The sequence below is a fragment of the Oxyura jamaicensis genome, chromosome 21, assembly GCF_011077185.1.
Source record: "Oxyura jamaicensis isolate SHBP4307 breed ruddy duck chromosome 21, BPBGC_Ojam_1.0, whole genome shotgun sequence".
Taxonomy (NCBI): domain Eukaryota; kingdom Metazoa; phylum Chordata; class Aves; order Anseriformes; family Anatidae; genus Oxyura; species Oxyura jamaicensis.
Window position 1 is genome coordinate 5539974 of NC_048913.1, and position 9861 is coordinate 5549834.

General features: G+C 44.3%; 1 protein-coding gene across 3 annotated transcripts; it reads left to right on the forward strand.

Moving 5' to 3' along the window:
• The first annotated feature begins 77 nt into the window (after positions 1-77).
• AGTRAP (angiotensin II receptor associated protein) lies at positions 78-9481 on the forward strand. 3 transcript variants are annotated; one of them, XM_035344460.1, is made up of 6 exons: positions 78-266; positions 5285-5319; positions 5511-5622; positions 6234-6432; positions 6656-6694; positions 8604-9481. In XM_035344460.1, exons 1-6 carry the CDS (start codon positions 240-242, stop codon positions 8663-8665), a joined length of 474 nt encoding a protein of 157 aa, XP_035200351.1. In that variant the 5' UTR covers positions 78-239; the 3' UTR covers positions 8666-9481. The 3 variants fall into 3 exon arrangements, with proteins under 3 accessions (XP_035200351.1, XP_035200349.1, XP_035200350.1); XM_035344458.1 differs by having other exon boundaries at positions 94-266; positions 8629-9481; XM_035344459.1 differs by lacking the exon at positions 6656-6694 and having other exon boundaries at positions 105-266; positions 8629-9481.
• Positions 9482-9861: the final 380 nt, after the last annotated feature.

Consider the following 9861-nt stretch of genomic DNA (forward strand, 5'->3'; position numbering starts at 1 on the left):
CGGGGCAGGGCCCCGGCCTCCTCCTCCCTCCAGACCCTACAAAGGACCTCCAGGGCCAAGGTTTTCCCCACAGCAGAGGGGCCGCAGGGGCGGTGGGGCCGGCCGGGTGGGTACGGGGCGGCCCCGGGGGCTGAGGCGAGGCCGCGTCCCGGCTGCTCCCGCCCCGCTGCCCTCCTCTGGGCGGCCCCACAGGGAGGCGGCCCCGCCGCCGGGAGTGCCAGGGCGGGCGGGCCGTGGCCATGGAGCTGCCTGCCGTCAGCCTCAAGGTACGGGGGAGCGGGGCAGAGCCGCTGCCGGGCTCCCCGGGGAGGAGGAGGCCGAAGGGAGCAGGAGGTGGAGGCCGGGGGTGAGGAGGCTCCCGCCGGGGTAACCAGCCGGGGGAGCCTGAGGAGCGGACGCTCGGCCCGGCCGCCCTCTGGCAAGGCACCAGCCTTGAGCCTGGTGGGTTGTGGAGGGGTTTGAGGAGGAAAAGTGGGGGATTTCTGAGCCTTCTTCATCACGCAGTTAAACGCTGCAAAAGCTCTCGGTCACCCAGGCCGGCAGGCGATGTCTCCTTGTCTCTTCAGGGCAGATGCTGAAGTGGCCGAGGAGTGGGCTGGAGCAGCTGCCTGCTAGCTTGTGTCCCTAAAACTTGTGTCCATGGAGGTTTCTAGCTCAGCTGACCGGGACTAATCCAGGATAAACATTACAGAAGAGCCTGAGGAGGCAAAGTTTTCGCTTGTCAGGCAAAACGTCTTAGGAAAGTGATCCCGTTTGTTTTGAGGTTATCAGCACGTAGATAACAGAAGTTGCTTTTCTGGTTTGGGGCAGGGAGGGCTTGAATGGGAGTTATTTTAAAATTTTCTTAAATATTTGGTAGACAGAAATGGGAAATCAGGGACTTCTCATGGTTGTACTGAATTTTAACTGTAGGAAGAAGCACATCCTTGCTGAGAAGCTGTAGGAGGCTAAAATCACTCATTTGCTTTTGACGTTGCTCTTTGATATTGAAGCCTTCCCTGATACCAGGCAGATGAAACTTTCCTCTATTTTCCCTCCTTTTATCGTACTTTCAGATCCCTGAGACTTTGAGGTGCACGTGTCCCTTTTCCCAGCTTCCCTATTTTGTGTTTCTTGTCTGGTATAGCAGGTTCAGGAGCTTTCTTTGGTTAAAACTTTGCCTGAGGAATGAAAGCATCCCAGATCACATCAGGTTTTGGCTGCTATTGATTCACAAAGCTGTGAGTGGTGGGAGCCTTGGAGCAGGCTGCCTACAGGTGGGGAGGACAGCATTCTCTCGGCTGCTGTTAAGAATTCAGCTTTGTACAGGAAGGCTTTCATGCGAATGTGCTAAATGAAAGCTGAGAGTTCGTATAATCATGTTTCTCCCTCTTAATAGCTCACAGAGAGAAGTGACTTCCCTTTTTAGAGGTGAATAAGAAAATGGATTTTTTCAAGGCCTGTCATGTGGATTACATCACATTCTGGGAAGTGGCTGATATTTTGCGCTGACAAATTTCAACTGCTGTGTGATTCCCAGAGCACTAGAAGATTAAAAGGTCTTGTGTTCTGCTTTGATTTTAAACTTTTTTTTTTTTTTTTTTCCCTGTGCTAAAGCAGTGAAAAATTACATCTAATTTAAAAAAAAATCTGCAGTGAAATGCATGTTCCACCATGGGAAGCAGAAAACAAACGTAGTTCCTGAATGTATGAGTCACCATGACAACATAACTAAAACGTTGCCTTTCTCTGGTTTTGGGCAACCATTCCCTAATCTTTTCCTGGGTAAGAGTGACCTTGACCTAGACAAACTGTTTTCAGCATTAAGAAGTAACTTTTGTCAAGTCTGCTGGTACTGCTCTGGGCCTGAAGGTCTGCAGCACAGTGAGTTAATAATTGTACCTGCATAACTCACTGTGCGTGAGTTATGGCTGCTTCTCTGAAACACATCACAAAGGTGGGGAAGGTTCTTCTTTGGAGAGGGACTGGGAATTACACATGCTGCTATTCGTTGGCATTAAATGCCATACAGTTTCTGTGAGATTAAAAAGATGAGTCTCGTGAAAGAAAAGAGCTCCAAGAAAACTATGTGACTGAGTTGTGTTTGTGCCAGAACACAGCAATGTTTTAGCTTTGAGGTCCCTCTCTAAGCTACTTGTGGAACTGTAAATATGAATGTAGCAGGCTTTGCCCTGGGGTAGATGAGGAATATGCTCATGGAACAGCAACTACTGGCTCAGCTCTAGTAGTTATACTCAGCAAAGTGTGGAAAGCAGCATAGCCTAATTTTGCCAGTGATTGTTTGACACCTATGATTACTGCAATAACTATGCTGAACCTTGACATACCAAGTTTAATCAAGCTTGGACAATGCTCTACAATGCATGTGCCTGGGAACATAAGTTTTCATTTCAGGCATTTTCATGTGCTAGGTCACAGAATCATAATTTTGATTAGGAAAGACCTCTGTATGTCGCCTAGTACAACCTCCTGCTCAAAGCAAGGCTAACTTCAAAAGTAGATCAAATAGGTCAGCTCAAAATTCAGCTGACTTGTAGAAACTTCTAAGGATAGAGCCACTACAAGCACCCTGGATAGCCTGTTCACTGCTTAACCACTCATTATTACTCTGTAATAGTGGTCACTCAGATCTATATTTGGATTAGTATATCCTCAGATGAATATAAATCACAGTAGATGAGATCACTCTTGAAAAGAAAGTTAGATACTGCAAGAAAACAATTTGGAGCCATGGCATCTTAATTTAGGCAAAATCCAACCTCATGCTAGGTTCTGTGCTGAAGCCTGTTTAAAGGAATGAGTTCCTGTTCCACAGAGTTTCCTATCTAATGAGACCCGGGATCTTTTTATGCTTGGCAATTAGTTCTATCACATGCTGGGATTTGCAGAAGAGCCTGGACTTCCTCTCAGCTTGCCCTGATGGGATGCTTTTAAACACGATCATCATCTTGTCCGGAAGAGATGGGCATAAAGTTTCTACCTCTCATATTTTACTGCCCTCAATGCTAGTTCAGCTCTTAGGAGTTCTTTCTCTAAAGAAGTAATGTATGCCCTTCTTAGGTATGGACATATTTCCTTGAACAGATGGAAATAAAGTAAATTCTTCTCATTATAAATTCTATCAGGAGACTGCCTGCAAATTACCTAATCTCATGTAGTGACTTTAGCCTTAAATCCCTTTCTTTAAGGCTACGTTTTCTATGTTAAAGCAAACCAAGACCATCAGCAAATTCCATACTGCCCTGAAGAACTGTCAGATAACTCAGACTAATAACTAGGAGGGAATGTAACGTTCATCTTTATGAAGTCCCCCATGCTATCATCCCTCATTTACCTGACTATGCTGGTGACTGAGCATGCTTCATAATTTAATAACTGCAATATTGATCTAGACAGCTTTTAAAAAAAAAAAACTGCATTAATTATGTTAACTGGTGAGCCTTGAGGGGTCTTGCGGGTATGTAACATGCAATTAAATACTACCTAATTAAGAATTTCCCTGATGTTGTGATAGTCTCTTGAGTAAATGCTATTTGCATGTCTCCATTCTTACCCAGGAACATGTTGTATTTTACTGATTAGCAGTTTCTGCCTGATCTCTGTGGTACAATTCGGGAGGAGGGGAAGTAGCAGGAGGTGGTGAAGTATTTTGTAGGCTTTCATGAGCAATTAAAAAAATATATCGTTATTAAAAATCTGTTTAAGCAGTGTTTGAAGTTATGACAAAGTCTGGGCTTCTCAGGGTGAATGCACAGCAGATATACTGGGGTACCACAGCGAAGCGAGAGCTTTATCTTATCATCAGACATCTACATTGTGATATCTTAGCAGAACAGTACAAGCCACAGCAGATGCATCGCTTCTGTTGATTTCCTGGCTCTGCTTCATTTGTCACAGCTTCATTGGTTATTAATCTGCTTTAAGCAACTAGTTCTGTGTTAAGTTAGAACAGGGGTAGAGGTTTTGAGCCAATAAACATAGCAGGATGTCAGGAGAGCTTCGATTTATTTTTTTAGTGTCTTAATGCTCCTCTCTGCACACAGCTTTCCCATGTCAAGCAAGTAATTTAGTTCTTCTCTAATTACTCATTTCCCAATTGTGAGTGTATGCGTTTATATATGTATATATAATATATGGAGGGGGGTGGGCATGTTTCAGAGGGGGTTTTGATGTTTTTTATTGGTTTTGTACCAAAGTCAGTATAAATGCCAACTGGAGCCTTTCTCACAGACGGGAAAATGGAAGAATGCCTGCTTCCCGTGGATCCTCTGATATGTAATAGAGTTGGGTCTGGGCTTCAGCCTTTCCCCCGTGAAGCTGCTAACAGACCCTGCCTTCCATATTACAGTTTCCATACGTGCTTAGAGAACAGACATTTAAGAGTAATCTCCCGTTGTCAAACATGGTTGAAATTGGCCTACAGGATCAAAAGAAAGTGAACACATGGATATATGTATAAAAAAAAAAAAGTGAAGTGGTATATTTTTGTTCCCATTTGCTGTTTTAATAAATGTGTAGAGTATATCTCCTTGGTTACAGAAATGTCAAGTGCTCGTGAAGAGAATCCTTGCATGACTTCTTACAGGGAGATGCTTTCTTTTTGGATTTGTTGCCTTGGGCAGCACAAGGATCAGGATCATTACGGACACCTGAAAATTACGGAATCTCTGATAGTGTTATCTTAGTGCTGCCTAGGGCATTGTCAGAACTTGGGCCCTGTTGGCTTCACTGGGGATGAAAGGAGCTGTGTACTATGGCAGGATCAGGTCCTTAGGCTACTGAAAGATACTTCAGGACTGTTAATATTGCAGCAAGGTTAAGCCACTGTTCTTAACATACTGGAAAGAGGTAAAAGGAGGATTTACAGAGGACTACAGCAAAATTGCTGGAAGCTTCAATCTTGACTATCCCTGGACATCTTGGATGCCAAACTGGTCGTGTATAAACTGCTAGGACAGTGTGAATGAGATTGCCTGCTTTCTGTACAAAGTCTTGTGGAGTTCCAAAATCAATAATGCATTTAGGAAAGACTAAGTCGGCCTGAATCAACTGTCAACAGAGATGACAACAGTAATGAATGACTATAGTGTAGCACCACAGGAAATACTCAGCAACCGAAGCAGAGAAAAATGGGTTTGTCTTCACTGTCCCAATTGCTAAGCCAGCTTTCTGCACTGGTTCATGGGTCCAGGGCACTCTTGGTGACAAGATAGTGTAATTTCACATCAATCTTCCCCCATTTTTCCCAACTTGCTGATCTATCTTCCTCTCTGTTTTTCCACAGGCCATCATTCTGGTACACTGGCTGCTTACAGTGTGGTGAGTAACTGACCTGGGTGAGAATAGGGTATTCCTTCCAAGTAGGTATGGGATGTTCTTGGGGAATCAGCACTCCCCATTTGTGCCTTGTTCAAGATCCCAAGCATTTGTATGGGAGGGATAAATGCAAATGTTGTTGTAGGCTTATTTTGAATTTGGGCTGTTTTTTTTTTTTTTGTCTTGTTTGGCAGGGGATGCATGAATTACTTGTTTCCAGCCTCCTATGCCTGGGGAAATTTCAGTATCCTTGCAGTGGGGATCTGGGCTGTTGTGCAGCGAGATTCCCTTGATGCCATCACGATGGTGAGTGTGACAGTATTTGCCTCAACCCAGCTGCTTAGGGGGAGGGTGGAAGGCAGAAACAGCTCCTTCAAATCAGTGATGATCTTCAGCTGTTCCCAATATAGCAGTCAACAAGTCAAACTCCCCCCCCCCCACACACACACACACACCAAGAGAGCCTGGATTTTACTTAAGCACTATAAACTGTGGTGAGAAGCACTTAGTATCTGTTGTTTTGCTTCTTGGGGTAAGGAATACTTGATTCTTATTTTTTACCTGCTGTTGTGATTTTTTTAATGCCAGAGGAGGGCTCAGTGTTTAGTACGCTTGAGTTAGAGGGGCTTTATAAATCCCTTCTCTGATCATTAAAGAGATTGGCAAGCAAAAATAAACAGCCCTGGAACATACCACAAGAAGGTGTATAATGGACGTGAAGAAAATGCATGACATACGAGATGATACACTTAGGAAATCTGTTTACCTGGGGTCAGTATCGAGGGTTAGAAATGTGTTATACTGGGGTGAAGATGTGATTGCATGAATGCAGATTTTCCAGCAAACAGACCCTGTAACTGACTTACTCCTAGTGATTAATCTGTTCAATTTATGTCCTGTTCTCTCTTTACTTCTAGTTCCTGACTGGCCTGCTGCTCACAGTCCTCACAGACATCATTCACGTCTCTGTCTTCTACCCTTCAAATGATTATTTGACTGATGTGAAGCGGTTCAGTATAGGCATGGCAATCTTCAGCCTCCTCCTTAAACCTGCATCCTGCTATTTTGTGTATCAGATGTACCGGGAGCGTGGAGGAGAGTACACCTTCAACATAGGTAGGATGCTTCTTCTGTCTCCACATCCATGTGGGCCATATCCTCTGGTGTTAGAGAAGACTGCCTTGTACTCTGTACCCATCAGCCTGAGCCTTGTGCAGCTGGATTCTGTCCCCCTTTCCAGGGAGGGGGATGGCCCTTCTCTTTCTCATGTCTGTTTTCCTCTTTTGTGGTCCTGCCATGTCTTAGTCCTTAAACTTGCATTCTTCTTCTTTCCTTGCAGACCTGGAGTCCTCGTCTGACAGCAATTTTGCCCGTTATGGTATTGACACAACTGCTGTCACTCATATTCAGTGTAACTCAGGTTTTTCCTCTCTTCCACCTCCTGCGTTTGTGAGGGCTTGTTGGAAGCCTTTGGGTGTCCTTCTCTCTTTGTCAACTTTTTATTTTGCTTCTGTGGCTTCTGAAATTAAAGGTGGCATCCTGTATAGCTGGATTATGCCTAAGAAGGAAGAGGCTGGATTTCCTATCTCTGTGCATGTGGGTCTCATCTCCTAGCTGTCTTGAATGCTTTGGACTTCTGTTTCCTCACCTGGTAAATGGGACTGATATTTACCTCATGCGACTTTGCTTGTAGGCACAAATTTTTCTCCTGGTTGTAGTTGCTAATGATAATGTGGCATCCTTGCTCAAGAGAAGGGCTGTGGCTGGATGTTCTCATCTTCTTTGCCAAGCATGCCTGGTGCTAGTTCGTAGTGGGGCAGCTGCCAGGGATTGTTTGCTGCATGGGAATTCACCCTGGCAAAACCAGCAGCTTGGCACAGTTAGCTTTTTTTCCTTCCTAAGGCAGTGCAGGACAAAGGATGGTGTAACTGACATGGCAGTGTTTGAAAGCTGTCACTTAGCTTCTTTGCTAGCACCAAAGCAGTATGAGGCTTCCTGTGAAGAGGTGAATACCTGCAGGGAAGGAGGTGCCACTGAAGGACAATGGTGGTTTCAGGGTGTTATGTGCTATTTGCATCTCTCTAATAGTGGAATGTGGATGTCTTCTCCATCAGCTGCTTGTGCAAATGCCAGGCAAATTTGTCTCAGCCATGTCAGAAGGCCTGTGTGACAACTGCGGTGTCCTGCTGTGGGCTGTTTGTGCCAGTTTATGAGCTGCTTACTACTTATAACAGGGATTTGATGACTGTATCCCACAGGAAGTATAGGTATCATTAAGGAGTGACTGATTTTTTTCCCCCCTTTGCTTAGAACTTGGGAATATTCTCCCTTTTTACCACACTATTCTAACACAGGGATACTGTCAAAGAGTCTTTTCCTAGGCACAGGTTGGAATTCAGTCACTCTGCAGTTTCATATCTTCTCCTGAACTGTCTTTATCACAACACTCAATATGAACTCTGTGCTGTTTTCTGTTAAATGTGGCTGACAAACTTTCTCTCATTTTCCTAATATCTGGCATTATCCTTTTGAACTTCGCTGTGCTGTGTTTTTTTTTTTTCTGATCCTCTCATTTTCTTTTGAAAGATTTTTTTTTCAGCTTGGCAGCATCCTTGCTGCATAGAACAAGCCTCTCGTGGTTTGGGACCCACCTTTGATTCAGGTTGCTTTCTAGCCATGGCAGATGCCTGGCCTATAGAGAGCTGTCCATGCACATCCTTGGTCTCTTTCCTTTCCATGCTCATCCCCTGAACAGTAATATGATTTTTGTACCAGTCTTGTACCATGGACAAATTGTTCATAGTGCAACTGGGAGCACTGCTGGATTCAAATTTAGTGCCACGGTGTGGCACACTAGAGACATAGCTGGGTTGTTGGAAGAGTGGTTCACAAATGAATCATGCACTTAAGTCCATGCTGTCAGCTAGCCATGGTTCCTGCTGCTTCTGTTTGTTGCAAGATATATTGATTTTTCCATAAACTCATCTCATAAACTTGATCTTGCTGAAATATGCTATTACAGCAGCCTGCTATGCTGCTATGTATTATTGCAAGTTTTGCTTTCTAAACAGCCCCATGGCTAAAAATCCTTCTTGGGGAATAAAGGGGCGTGTTCAAATACACCTCAGCTATTTTGCCTGTGTTGGAAGGATGCTTTCTTACCTCCTGCCTGTATATAAGGTCACAGAACAGGTAGTGGGGAGCTGGTAGAGTAGCCAATGTGGTATGCTCCTGAGCTTTTTTGGTTTCTTCTAGAGGATTCAGTTTTTACACTTTTTTTTATCAAGCTTGTTCTCTTCCCTTTCTGTTCAGGTCTCACCCGTGCAGGCCAGGATCGCAGCACCTATGAGCCAATTGATCAACAGGATGCCTCTCCACAGTGGCCTGACGCAAGCAAGGCAGCCCCGCATCCGTACTGAGGTCCTTATCAGCAACAGAACGGACACCTCCCTCACCCAGTCCAGCCTTACAGCACTCTTATGTCTGTTCTGATGGCACAAGACCTGCTACTGAGCAAATAGGAGAGGATCTGATTATACTTTTCTTTTGCCTCCCTGACGGTTAGGCAGAGGGGTTCCTGGAGTAAGTCCAGAAGATCTCTAATAATACATTAAGCACTGTGACTTTGTAATTCCTGTACACTTTCCTTTCCTCTCTCCCCCATGTCCTGCCCCTGTGTATGCAAGTGGATGAACCTACTATGTTTTTCCAGGTTTTGTACTGGGCATTCTCTCTACTGTAAGTAAGGGAACCACTCAAATACTCCTGGACAAACTATCTTTAAAAGGCTTACAGACTGCTCTTAACACAGTTCTGCCTGCTTTCATGCTGATACATTTCCAGAAAACATCTGGAAGTTCCTGGGGGCTGTTTTTGATGTTTTTTAATTAAGATTTATGACCATAACTCCCTGTGCTAGCTGTGGTTTTGCATACAGCTGGGGTTGGTATAAAATGCTCTTGCTGGACCACAGAGTATTCACTGATGCTTTTATGCAAGTTGAATGTCCTTTGGGATACTTAAAATGACTGTTAAATGTTGATTATAGATGTTCTGTGCCTTGAAATGTCCTTCTGCCTTCAGCTGTCTGTCTTAACAGAACTTGAAATGTTACATTTTTCTAAGAAAGCTATAAAAATGAACACAGATTGTGTGTCAGAAAAATTACACTGGTCACCTATGTCTTATTTGAAAATGTATGTATTCCTAAGGATTTGGGACTGTAGCCAGGCAGTCTGGGAGTGCCATTATGGGGCAAGATTTACAGGGCTTTGGCAGCGTTAGTGTAAGCTTTGCACAGACACGTGGTGGGTACTGCAAGGGGGTGTGTGTGTGGGGGTGATAAAGGTAGGCTAGTAAGAGGACTGAGAAAAGGAAGAGGTGGGTTTGTGTAGCTCTACACAGCAGTGAACTCTGGAATGTGTCAAACTATGAATGCTCGTCTTACACATAGCAAACCTGCCATGCTGTGACTTTCAGGGTAAAATACTTAAAAACAAGTGTTCAACAGGTTTCTTTAGGAGAAAAGATTGTCAGCCTTAGCAA